At 37.4% G+C, this 12533-nt stretch overlaps 1 protein-coding gene across 1 annotated transcript in view; it reads right to left on the bottom strand.

Moving 5' to 3' along the window:
• Positions 1 to 462: 462 nt before the first annotated feature.
• Positions 463 to 12533, bottom strand: part of rhobtb4 (Rho related BTB domain containing 4) — a 30241-nt gene continuing 18170 nt past the window's right edge. Inside the window, exons 7-11 of the mRNA XM_067406628.1 lie at positions 11195 to 11313; positions 2394 to 2544; positions 2094 to 2182; positions 1770 to 1875; positions 463 to 646 (exon numbers count right to left, since the gene is read on the bottom strand). Coding sequence (XP_067262729.1) covers positions 465 to 646; positions 1770 to 1875; positions 2094 to 2182; positions 2394 to 2544; positions 11195 to 11313 — 647 coding nt within the window. The 3' untranslated portion in view covers positions 463 to 464. The remainder of the gene's footprint in view (positions 647 to 1769; positions 1876 to 2093; positions 2183 to 2393; positions 2545 to 11194; positions 11314 to 12533) is intronic.

Genomic DNA, 12533 nt, shown 5'->3' with positions numbered 1-12533 from the left:
GCTCAACACAGCAGCACCATGCAGCATCCGTGTGCCCGGGCGCCAGCGCTCAGACGGGGTGCTGGTGTGAGTGTGTGTGGTCTTGTATAATAATAACAGTCTTAAGAGGCGAAAGCAGGTCACTGTAATGATGCCGTTCCCTACGTGATGCTGCAATAAGACCTGTTGCATTCGCACAGTAGAACACTTAACATTGAGTGCGAGAAAGATTTAAGACTTTCTCCAAGCCTTCTTCCGTTTAATGACACACACGCTCTGAGCTCTTGTGGCCGGCAGCTCACGAAGGCCCAGCACGGGGAGGGAAAGCAAAAGCTCAGATGCAAAGAGGCCCCGGGCTTGCTTCTAGCAGTCGGGACGGGCGCACTGAAGCAAAAATAGGGTTCCCCAGGCTTGGCTACATGCCTCTGGACTGAAATGAGGGTGAGGGGTATTGGGGGTTTGAATGGATGGATGGAAGCAGACCCTCAGGAAATGTGGGGTGCTGAGGAGGATGGATGTCTCCAGAAGCACCAGCCCCGTTTGGTGTGCTGCTTGCGTAGAATCTCTTCCTCGCGCTCTCGCTCTTTTTGAGAACGGAGGTAGCGGTCTTCCTCCTTCAGGAACCAAACAGGGGGCCAGCGATGCTTCTCAAAGTGTTTCTGGTTTTCTGGAACAACAAATGAGAAGATGAAAATCATTTTCTTGTCCAGTACTTGTGTCTTTTTTTAAAAATGTAATAAAATAAAATAAAAATAAAATATAATATAATTCTCTTATTAAACTAAGTTTATATTTATTATCTACGGAGCCCTGGACATGACATGCAGGAAAAAAAATAGTAGGCTAAATCATGCGCATGATTTACTAATTCATTCCCTCAATTTACTAAAACGTGCGCACAACTTACCATTTCGTTCCCTCGATTTACTAAATCGTGTGCACGATTTACAATTTTGTTCCCTCGATTTCTAAATCATGCGCACGATTTAGTAAATTGAGGGAACGAATTAGTAAATCGTGCACACGATTACATTTTTTTTCTTGCATGTCATGTGTGGGGCTCTGTAATTATCCCAGTGGCAAATGGTTTTTTTTTCTTATGTAATAAATATTTTGATATTTTTTTTTTTAGATATGTTTACTCGAAAACAAAATATTGATTAAGAAAATAATGAGGGGTATAGTGCAGAGTACAGGACAAAAACTGACAGAATTTAATTTTTTTTAACTATTTACACTTTCATACACTATATACCTGCATACATCGAATATATAGTGTATATATGGTATATATACAAAATACCGTTCAAAAGTTTGGGTTGTATGACTTTTTTAATGTTCCCGAAAATACTCTATTATGCTTACCAAGACATTTATTTGATCAAAAATAATAAAAACAGTAATATTGTGAAATATTACAATTTAATATAACTTTTTAAAAAAATGTATTTTAAAATGTAATTTATTCCTGTGATGGCAAAGCTGAATTTTCAGCATCATTACTCCAGTCTTCAGTGTCACATGATCCTTCAGAAATCATTCTAATATGCTGATTTGGTACTCAACAAACATTTCTTTCATTATTATCAATGTTAAAAACAGTTGTGCTGCTTAATATTTTTGTGGAAATTTTGATTTTTTTTTCTTCGGGATTCTTTGATGAACAGAATAATATTTTGTAACATTATAAATGTCTTTACTGTTACGTTTGATCAATTAAATGTGTCCTTGCTGACTCTATTTTATTTACACATAATATAAATCAAATAAATATACTTATTGCCCCTTACCAGGAGACATAGTCTTCATGTCTTTAGGGAACTTGCGACAAACTCTATTGTAGTTGGTGCAGATGTGATGTAGACACCAGGCAGAGAGCTGTTTGGCATTGTGGAACTACAGCAAACAGAAAACAGAGTTGGCAGTTTGGCACAGTGCGATTTCTCTCAATGAGGCTCATTTGAAAAGCAAAGTGTGTTCATCCTTTGAACTAAAGTAGGCTATAAATGGATGGTAATTCTGTAATGTGCTCCAGTGGTTATATTGTCACTTCATTACTCTGTGTCATTTGAATTCTGTAAAAGGCTTTGTTTGTTTATCTTTATTAATATTACCTGAGCCATCTCCAGATAGGCTAGCACCTGTCCATCAATGTCCACCCCTTTAACGGACAACTGCAACAGCTCCTCAATGGCATGTTGCTCTGTAGACCATGGCAAAACACCACACAACAAGTGTTAATATGTCAGCCATGAGGCTTAATGGTTAACAATTTTATGGCAAAAAAAAAATTCCATAACAAAATAGTCAACAGTAAAACATTTTTCACATTCACAGGTGTATTTTTTAACAAATACTACATGCTATCGTTTAGCCGTAGATAACATTGAGTTTGGAGCTATTACCATACCTACCTGTTAGAGCTACAAGGCGAGGAAGACAGAGGCGGTTAGATAGTATTATAAGGTCCATTGGCTCCAGTTCAGGGCATGGTGTCAATACACCACAATAGAGAAACTCCAGAACGGCTCTCATACAGGCACAACTGGTGTTGGGGATAGACACCTGAAAATAGAAACAAAGAAATAAAAAGATGTGGGAGTTACCAAAAAACACCCTAAATATTTCAAGTTCACAGTTATAAACAAAAGCCCACATTGAGAAAAGTTTGTGTAAACAGACTTCATAACCCATGCTGAGGGATGTTTATTCATAGCTCATCTCCAGGACATGGAAACTCGAGAAGCAGATTGATCCAGGGATGAAACAATCTGCTCCGCACCTCTCCCCTATTGAGACCTGCATGGTCCTGGCCGCTGACCATTGAGGAGGCCTTCTTGTTGATATGGCAGGACCCGGAGTGGCCAAGAAAGCGGTTAGAAAGGGATGTATTTGTCAAGGAACGCTTGTGGAGGAAGGGGCCTGGGAGAGCGATAGAAGGGCGAGGGCAGCGGCCTCCACAAGGGGTCTTTCATCCTTCAGGAGATTAAAGCACTGTGTGAAACCGTTGACAGTCTCAGCTTAAAGCTGTGGAAAAATAACTCTGTGGGCTTGTCGCTACGGGAAACCTGGCCTCTGCATAAACAAGAGCCAACAAACCAGCCTACAGGAGAGACTGTCATCATATATGTTAACTGTGAACACAGAATATGCTTTATATAAATAATACAGAACATTCAATAAGTCTTAGTTCCCTTATACGGATAAGCATATTGTGAAAAAAATTGCCCTAAGTATGTATTTAAAACAACCACTTGGTGCACCAATTTAATTATAATGGATGTATGTCATGTTGGAACAAGCACATACTACCTTTCAAAAGTTTGTTTTTTTTTCTTTGAACTTTTATTCAACAAAGACATTAAATTGATCAAACGTTTTCATTTTATATATACACTTTTTACTTTCCATTTATCAAAGAATCCTGAAAAAAGTATCATGGATTTCACAAAAATATTAAGCAGCACAGCTGTTTTGATCATTAATAATAATAATAATAATAATAATAATAATAATAAATGTTTCTTGAGCACTGAATCATCATATTAAAATGATTTCTGAAGGATCATGTGACACTGAAGACTGGAGTAATGATGCTGAAAATTCAGCTTTGCTATCAAAAGAAGTAATAAACATTTTAAAATAAATTAAAATAGAAAATTATTATATTTTATTAATATAAAATTTCAGTTTTACTGTATTTTTTGATCAAATTAAAAAGACTTCTATCAAAAACTTTTTAAAAAAAAATCTTAATGACCACAAACTTTTGAAGAGCGCTGCATTTCAAAAATTAATCTCTACTGTGGGACCACTTTGCTCATCCTTCATAGAAAGTTGCAATTTTAGTGCCATTGTACTATAGAAGCATACATGAAGGCCACATGATAATTTCCATCATCCAACGCCATTCATAACCTAAATCACATACACTAAATCTAAAATATAGGAGAGCCTATGTTTTGACTCTGCATTGGCTGAAAGGTAGAGAGCAAACAAAGGCATGCTTATTCTTTCAGCTCCAAGGAACGGGCAAGGAATTAGGGGAGAGCTTTCAGCAGGGACACAAAGAGGAAAGTGCCAGGCCTATGAATCAATCCATGGCAACCTTCTCCTTATGCTGTCGTCATGCTCAGACTAAGCAGTTGTTCCTCTGTGAATTAGGACAGGATGGAGTGGTTTTAATTGCCTCTGCTGTTACCCTGTTTGAGGACTGAACACTTACAGGGCACAGATGCTTGTAGCAACCTGGAAACCACTAGCACCAGTGCCTTTATCTTGTGTAGGGTTTGTCATGTAAAATAGTGCTCAATGTGAGTAACATCTTCTTTATAATGCTTTAAATAACATGCACATCCAACTCAGAAAAGACTAGACGTGTCCACTTACCCTAAACTGCACTGAGATGTGAAATAAACTAGAACAAATGCAAGACTCAAAATGCATCAAACCACACCAACTGTCACAACAAAATCAGTAGTGCTTCCACCACATCCGAGTTGGTGGGAGGGACCAGTGGCTGCAAGCTGAGACAGATTCTATAGGTCAGAATTGGTACATTGGGGGGTAACAAGATGACACTCAGTGGCACTTCAGAAGCCTAGGGGTGCCCTTCACCTGTCTGTCTCAAACCCAATTAACAGAATGTCAGTGTGAATATGACCTCTCATTATGGCTAAAGGGCAGACTTAAAAGACGCAGAGGAGACACAGTAGGCAACTTCCTGTTAAAATCCAAAAGACAACAATGGTGCTACAGTATGGAAATTTTCTTTGCCTCAATCCTCCATGCACAATCAAACAAACTCTAGATTTAGTGGACACAAGTGTAGGGAAGCACAGTATGTAAATATCATATCTGTTATCATATTTTTTTTTCACAAATAAATTGTGTACACTGACATGAGTTGAAGACTATTCTCCATAATAGTGTTCTAAAAAATGTGTTTTAACTATATATGGTGCGGGTCACCCCTCTCAGTGTATTCCGCCAGGATGAAATTACGTGATCCACGATGTTTCACTAAACAGACATTTACTGGCTCATTGGCTGCCGCCTCTGTAGCATAGCATAGTTTTGTGATGCAAAGAACAAAAATTAGACAATGAAACACACAGGTGCTTTCTTTACCAGTGGAGACAATAGGAGAATCAGTACCTGTACAGCTGAAGAAGCAGAAAAAGTCCAGAAGACAGAAAGACCGACAAAGACAAAAAGCTATAGCGTACACAATGATACGTATACAAAAGGTGGAAAGATTTTACGATGCTAAAAATCCTGATTAATGTTGTCCAAGTTGATTCTTTTTTGTTGGACAGGTAAGGGAATTAATTATTGTGTAGACCTAATTATTAATTATTCTGTAAAACTCGCTATATCAGTGTAATTTACATAAAACACAATGACAATAGTGATAATCCATGTCAACAGATGGCAGTGCAGCGTCTAACAGCATGGTATCGGTACTTAAAGTAGAAGATCTGAGTACAGCGATGTGAATGTTTGCTAAAGAACTCCTAAATGCACCCTTAAATGTAATCTTTAACAAATCACAAAATGAATATCCATTTCTCATATTGTACTTTATAATATGATGCTTAAATTCAGTAGTATAAGTGTTTTTTAGTATGGAATTTAAATTAAATGGTGATATTAATATTAATATCATGTGTTTCATTTGTTTTCCCTTGTAAGAGGAAGAATTGAGAAAAAAAGGGGTCAAGACCCAGACCAATGTGTGTAACGGAGGAAGTGGTCAACTATCAAAAGCAACCAGACTCTTTCTCATCAACTAACAACTGCAGTGCACCGAAACCACAGTCTCCGCCTTCATCGTCTACATTTTCACTTCGTCTTTTGTCTCACGGGGAAAATGTGACAGCTTCTCACATTTGAGCTTCCGCTCTGTCTTGTGCTAATCACACTCAGAAGTATGATATTGCTGAAAGGAATTCTGACACCGGAGCGTCTCCCATATGTTCAGACACTGCCTGCCTTAAAAGTAGCATGTTCAAAACAACAGAGAACAGTGTTCTGGAATTGTTTCTCAACAGATCCTGAGATTCACATTGAGTTTCATGTGATGTAAACATACAACATAAAAAGACCTATATATATATAGCATTCATATATATATATATATATATATATATATAAACATTCATAAGCAGAAGCAGTGCAGACATTGTCTTCAGAAATACGTATGTGCTGCCTAACCTTTAAAACCTTGAGAGATATTTCTGAACAGGGACTAGAATGGTAAAGCTTACATGTGGTAGATCAATCAAGGACAACTCTTGACTCTGTGCGTCACAAACTGAGGCGAAACAATAATGTGTAGCTATACACAAGAAACATTTGAGCACAGACTTTAAAAAATAAACTTATGGTTGAACGAACGGACTTTACTCAACTGAATGACACTTTCTAAATATTTGCCACCCTAAGGTCCTGCAAGGACTTTAAATCTGGTTATACAACACCCTCTGTACTGGCTGCCGTACAGACAGTGACAAGGGCTTGCTCTATTCACAACGTCATTCTAAAAATAGTACAGTGTTCACTACAGCCAGTCGCTACACTGCCTAGTGTGCCAGACCAGCGGAGATGAGGACCAAGTCATTTGGCTGCTTTTTGCCTCACATCATTACTGTAATGTTTGGGACCGGCTTCATTTTTTAACATTGTGGAGCATTTACAAAGCCCAGTGAACATTTCTAAAGCAACTGTTGCTTAGAGCCAAGAAAGAGGCACTAGAGGGACACTTTCAAGAGGAATGGCAGTATACAAAGAGTTTAAGAAACCTTAGAAACTTGGTTTCTATGAGTCGCCTACCAAACAACCCATCGCTCCCTCCTTGTGAACTCCTGGTGAATTTTCCTTCTAATGAGATCTCCAATCAAAACACACCAACACATCTTGCATTAAATGTGCACTGTGAACAAATAAGAGACAAAATACAAATAGCACTGCCTCAAAGTTAGTTTCTGAAATAACTATTGGAGATATAGACATTATTTCAGTGTCATCCAAAATTAACATCAAAGATATACATTAAAGTGATACTCCATCAAAAATAATAATAAAAAAATTCTCATCATTCATTTACCCACAGGCTGTCCCAGATGTCCCGTCTCTGTGACTCCATATAATGCAAGTAAATGGAACCCTCAAAGTTGACACTTCAAAAACCATGTAATATGAACAATACAACTGCAGTTGATGAAACAATGTCTTCTGCATCTGAATGTGAGAACTTTTTAAACTATAAACTATTGCTTTCGGCCAGCTGTCATACATGCATGATGTAAGCGGTTTGTGAAACTCGCATGAGAAGTGGTGCTGTGCTTTCGCATCACTAGCTGGGTTTCCATCCAAACGTAAAGCAAATCTTTTCAAAGTTCGCAAAAAAACAACAACAACAAAAATGCAAATTAGGTGCATTTCCATCAAGTTGTTCAAGAGGATGACAGTGGTATTGATAACCTAGTAATCAACAGTAAATAAAACATCATCAGTAGAAACAGCCGATTAGTCACGTGGGTTTAATGTTCGCTACGTCAGAATTTATTCAGCCAATGCATTTCCATCTCCCATTTTTCGCATTAACTCTTTTTCGCACAAGTCAAGAACCACCTCAAAACTTTTTTTTTACGAATTAAGCGAATTTGGCGTTTCCATCACGCGTTTCTGATGCGATAATTCAAATTGCGCATAAAAACAGGGTGATGGAAACATAGCTACTTAGTATTTTGTAGCATTTTTCTCAAAGAAACCTATCGTTTTGCTAAAGAAGACATTGATTCATCAACTCAGGTTGTGTTTCTGTTGTGTTTGCTTTGCATGTTTTTGAAATGTCAAGGAATCTATCTACTTGCACTACATGGATTCACAAAGATGGATTCTTTTTCAGAAAATCTGTTTGTGTTCATCTGAAGAAAGAAAATCAAATACATCTGGGATGGGATGAGTAAATGAGAGAATTTTCATTTTTGGGTGAAGTATCATTTCATTGCATATGTCTTTAAAATCAAACACTATTATACTCCTTAAAATGCAATGCTTGACCAGAGAGCATGTCAAGTTGTCAAAGCAGAACCAAGTTTACTTGTATCTGGCCACCTTGTGTTGCTCTCTATGTGACATACTCTCAGCCAATGCTGTCAGAATAGAAAAGCAGACAGCATCCTATTTCCCACATCTGTTTGTACTTGTGCTGTAAATCTAGCTCCCTGTAATGCTTGTAATGTTATACAGGGCGATCCTGTTCACCGGCAGGCCTGGACAATTATAACCCAGCCAGTTGTATCTCTACCTCGGGTGTTGGTCAGCTTGGTCCCGAGTTCCTGCCCTCAGAGAGCTTGTCTTTCTAGAACTTGAGCTGACAGCCGGTAGCCCAAGGAAATCAGAGAGCGTGCACGGGATAGACCTGGATAGAGTTATGTTCAGGTGAGATCGGCCTCAGAAAGGAATACAGCGAAACCTTACCTTTGACACCCGACTTAATAGTTTTGGATGAAAAATGCATGAGCTAAATTTATGCCAAGCAGAAACTGTGATATGTCAGAGTAATTCCAAAGAAAACAAGTGTAACGTCATCAAAAAAGAATTTAACATGAAATAAATTTAAATATTTCTGAAAAATACCTATTAGAGTCCATATTAACTAAACATTTTTTAAACACAGACTAAAGCTTCCTTTCCACATGATGGTGCTGAGGAAGTGACACTGCCTGCATTCCAGGAAGTGACCAGTCTAACAGTCTTCCTGTTTGCAAACTATGCAATGCACTGAAACACACACAAATATATGAGTGTGTTTTTGGTATGAGATTTTTTATAATCTAAAGACACAGTAGCTCATGGATCATATATCGACTGCTGCCTTGCACATGACATGCACACAAAAATATATCATGGCCACAAATTATTTTGGCCACAATAGTCATAATTTTTCGTGGCATGTCATGTGTGGGGTGCCTTACATATGAAATGAGCAAAATACAAATGGAAAAAAAGTACCTGGTCTACCTAGGAAAATATGTCTTTACCATTTACTCTCTAGATCTTTTGATTTGGAAACTTATATTCACTACCATTCGATATAATTATAATATTATAAATGCTGTTCTTTTAAACTTTCTGTTCAAAGAATCCTGAAAAAAAAAAAAAAAATTCACAAAAATATAAAGCAGCATCAATTTTTATTTTCAAGAATTGTTTCTTGAGCACCAAATCAGCATATTAGAATGATTTCTGTCACTGCAGATTGAAAAAATGGCTGCAAAAAATTCACCCTTTGCCATAAGAGGAATAAATTACATTTTAAAAATATATTAAAATAGAAAGTAGTCATTTTAAATGGCAATAATATTTCAAAATATTAAAATAAAATAAAAAATTACAGCCTTGATGAGCATAAGAGACTTCTTTCAAAACATTAAAAAATTATAATGTTTCCAAACTTTTGACAGGTACTGTATAATGGTCAGAAAAGTAATTCCAACATACTATGCTATTGGTCATTTTATTCTTTCTCAAAAGGAAACTCATATATAGCGATATGATTCAAAAAAAAAAAAAGAAAAAAAAAAGTACAACTATTACAACTGATGCCAACCTATAATAATATGATGCATGATGTCAAAACTAGACCAACTCCTAAAGTTGGTCTACAACCTCAATCACTGCAAATAAATCTTTCTAGACCCCTTCTAGTTTCCCTCTCTTGGATACAGGAGCACAGACAGAAAGCTGATATATCTCAGTGTGTGTTCCCAGTGGCACAGGACCTCCTCTAATGTCTAAGCATCAGTCATCCTGGAGCACTTTCCTCAGAGGCCTGTTTAGTCCTGCGGGGCTGTTAATTCATCCATATGGATGAGATGTTCTCCTGTCACAGCTCCATCAATGTGGGTCAGGCTGTCATAGAGGTGGCCTAGTTTTAACTACCTGTGCCACTTTTTTAGTGGGATTTGTCAGAGCTCCAGGGTAGGAAGGATCAAGGTGACTGAGTCTAATCATTACTTTGTGGGTCCATAAATAAATTTAGGGGAAACTTTGAAAATGTGAAATAGTTGTAGCCAATTTTCTGTTGAGATTAAATCGAACCGATATGACATAGACCACCGATGTCAAAAGTTGTCGTGTCGCACCACAACTAATTGAGGCTGTCTACACTTGACATGACAAAGCAACCTTTGCAAATCTATTTGTTCTTTCTGTCAGAAGTAGCATGAGTGTTTGGTCAGAACTTACAACTTGTTTTAAGTATAAAAATTAAAAAAACAAGAGAACAAAAATCTGTCAGGGGTGTGTTTCCCGTACAATGACGTAACTCGCTGCTTCACTACTATTGTACGATGCATCGAACAAATCAACTAGCTAGTCATAAACCTGTCGTTCAGCCACGTTGGTTAATGATGTCACGCAGGTGTGGAGTGATAACTTCTTTAAATTAATCCGTTTGAGATTGAATTAATGCTAGATTTCTTGCTATAAATTACAGACATGGCATCTGAGGACTACTTCTCGTTTTTATCAGTTATTTTACTTTATTTCCAGATTCAATCATAGACTTGTTCTTATATATTTAATAATATTCTTATTTTGTATATATTTGTATATATACCAAATTAAAGATATACATTGTACTTAATGTCAACTTGCTTATTTGCTAAAAACAAGAAACTATGCTTCTAACCACAGCTTGAGAGCTGTCGTTCCAACCACACAAGTTTGCAATATAGTTTGGTTTTGGGAAACACCAAAATGTTGAACTATGTTAGTAACGATGGAACTTGCACTGTTAGTTGGCTAACAATGCTTTTGGGAAACATACCCCAGTGGAGTAAGACAAAATACACTTCAGGCCCAATCACATTTCAGCATGAAATTTCAGCAATATTTTGTGGATAAAAAATGTCAGTAGTGAAGTGATAGTGTCACAATAGTGTAACAAGCAGCTTTCTATTGGTCAGTGCAGCGAATTCACTTGCCAAAGTTCAACAAAAAGTCTGTGGGTCCATCAGGCAAAATAATAATTCCCCTCAAAATTTCTCCAAGTAATGGTAAATGAGACAGCACCTTTAATACTTATCCAGTTTTCCTACACAGGTAAATCTTCTTTTAAGCTTATCAGTATCTGTCTATGACCTCAGCATAGATAGCACCATCCTGCTTTAATGAAATATGAATCACTAAAATCTCTGCTCACCTCCTCAATGTAGCTCTCCTTGAAGGATCCACGAAACATGGCTGCCATCCAATCACAGCTTGAGATGAGCAGTGGCTTGTGGGCTGGCAGATATCCGTCATCTAATCGAAACACCACATCTAAAACCGGGAGGAAAAGAGCACACATCTCGGCGTGTGTCACAGAGTCGAGGCTACAGAGGGGGAGACAGGTGGACGGACGAACACAAAGAGACAGACGAGAAGACAGATAGACACACAGACCGATAATAAATAGACAGGTTGACAAGGCTAAGGATAAGAAGACAGAAAAAGTGAAGGGAGGGCCAGACTGGGACCATATGGGGGGAAAATTCATTTTAGCAGCGAATCCTTTAGAGACTGACATCGATGACTCTACATGTTCACTGTGGCTCACTCATTATGTTAAACAACAGATGATGTTGGACAGGTTGCTTAGCATTATGCTGCGGGTATCAGGAGGGCATGATGGGGAAAATTGCACCTAATTAAATTCAATGCTGATTTTTATTCTGGGGGGAGGGGGGCAAATAAATCTCTAATGATTCAGTTTTTAAACTTCAGCATACCCTTGGGGAATGTATAAGTAGTCTTCAGGCCACAATGGAGATGAAAAACAATCAAACATGTGAGAAGCACCTTCATGGTTGGGTAATGAGATTATGACAATTCCAGATGATGCAATGAAATAAACAGGTGTAAGTTGAGAGTACAGGAGTGTTAAATATTAAAAGGTTAAACATGACAAACATGCACACAACACACAAGACGTGACAATAACAGAAATTAAGCGACAGAGAACAAAACAAAGCAGAAATGCAAGCATGTTCACAATATGCAAATATTCATTGACCGCAATGAAGTGAATTTAAAAACACTACTGCATATTTCCTAAAAAATAAACAGAGACTGAATGAAGGAAAGGAAAGACGAATTGTGCAAACTGACTGCTCTACAGTATGAACTATTCTATTCCAATTCCACAGGATTCTGGAATTGAAAATAGAAATCATGAGACTCAAGTCAATGGTGTCACTACGAAAACCTTTTGAATGTGACACACTGACAGGTAAAGGAGGTTAGATAGCCAATAACACCAGAACTTCCTGAAGAATCAGCATTATACAAATTAGGACAGTTAATTAGAACAAAAATCAATTAGAACTGTTCATTAATTTTTTTTTTGCTCATTCCCTCAGCAACAGCAGCTATAAGATGCGTGTCAAAAGTCATTATAGTTGGAGGTTAAAAACTGGAGAAAAGACTTGATTCAGTTTCTCAGTGTAAAATGATAGAACAGATAGATATGATAATTTATCATGATACAATATAATTTGTCA

This window comes from Chanodichthys erythropterus, chromosome 13 (genome assembly GCF_024489055.1).
Source record: "Chanodichthys erythropterus isolate Z2021 chromosome 13, ASM2448905v1, whole genome shotgun sequence".
In the NCBI taxonomy this organism is placed as follows: Eukaryota; Metazoa; Chordata; class Actinopteri; order Cypriniformes; family Xenocyprididae; genus Chanodichthys; species Chanodichthys erythropterus.
Note: the sequence above shows the minus strand (reverse complement) of the source record. Positions and strands in the feature narration are given on the sequence as shown.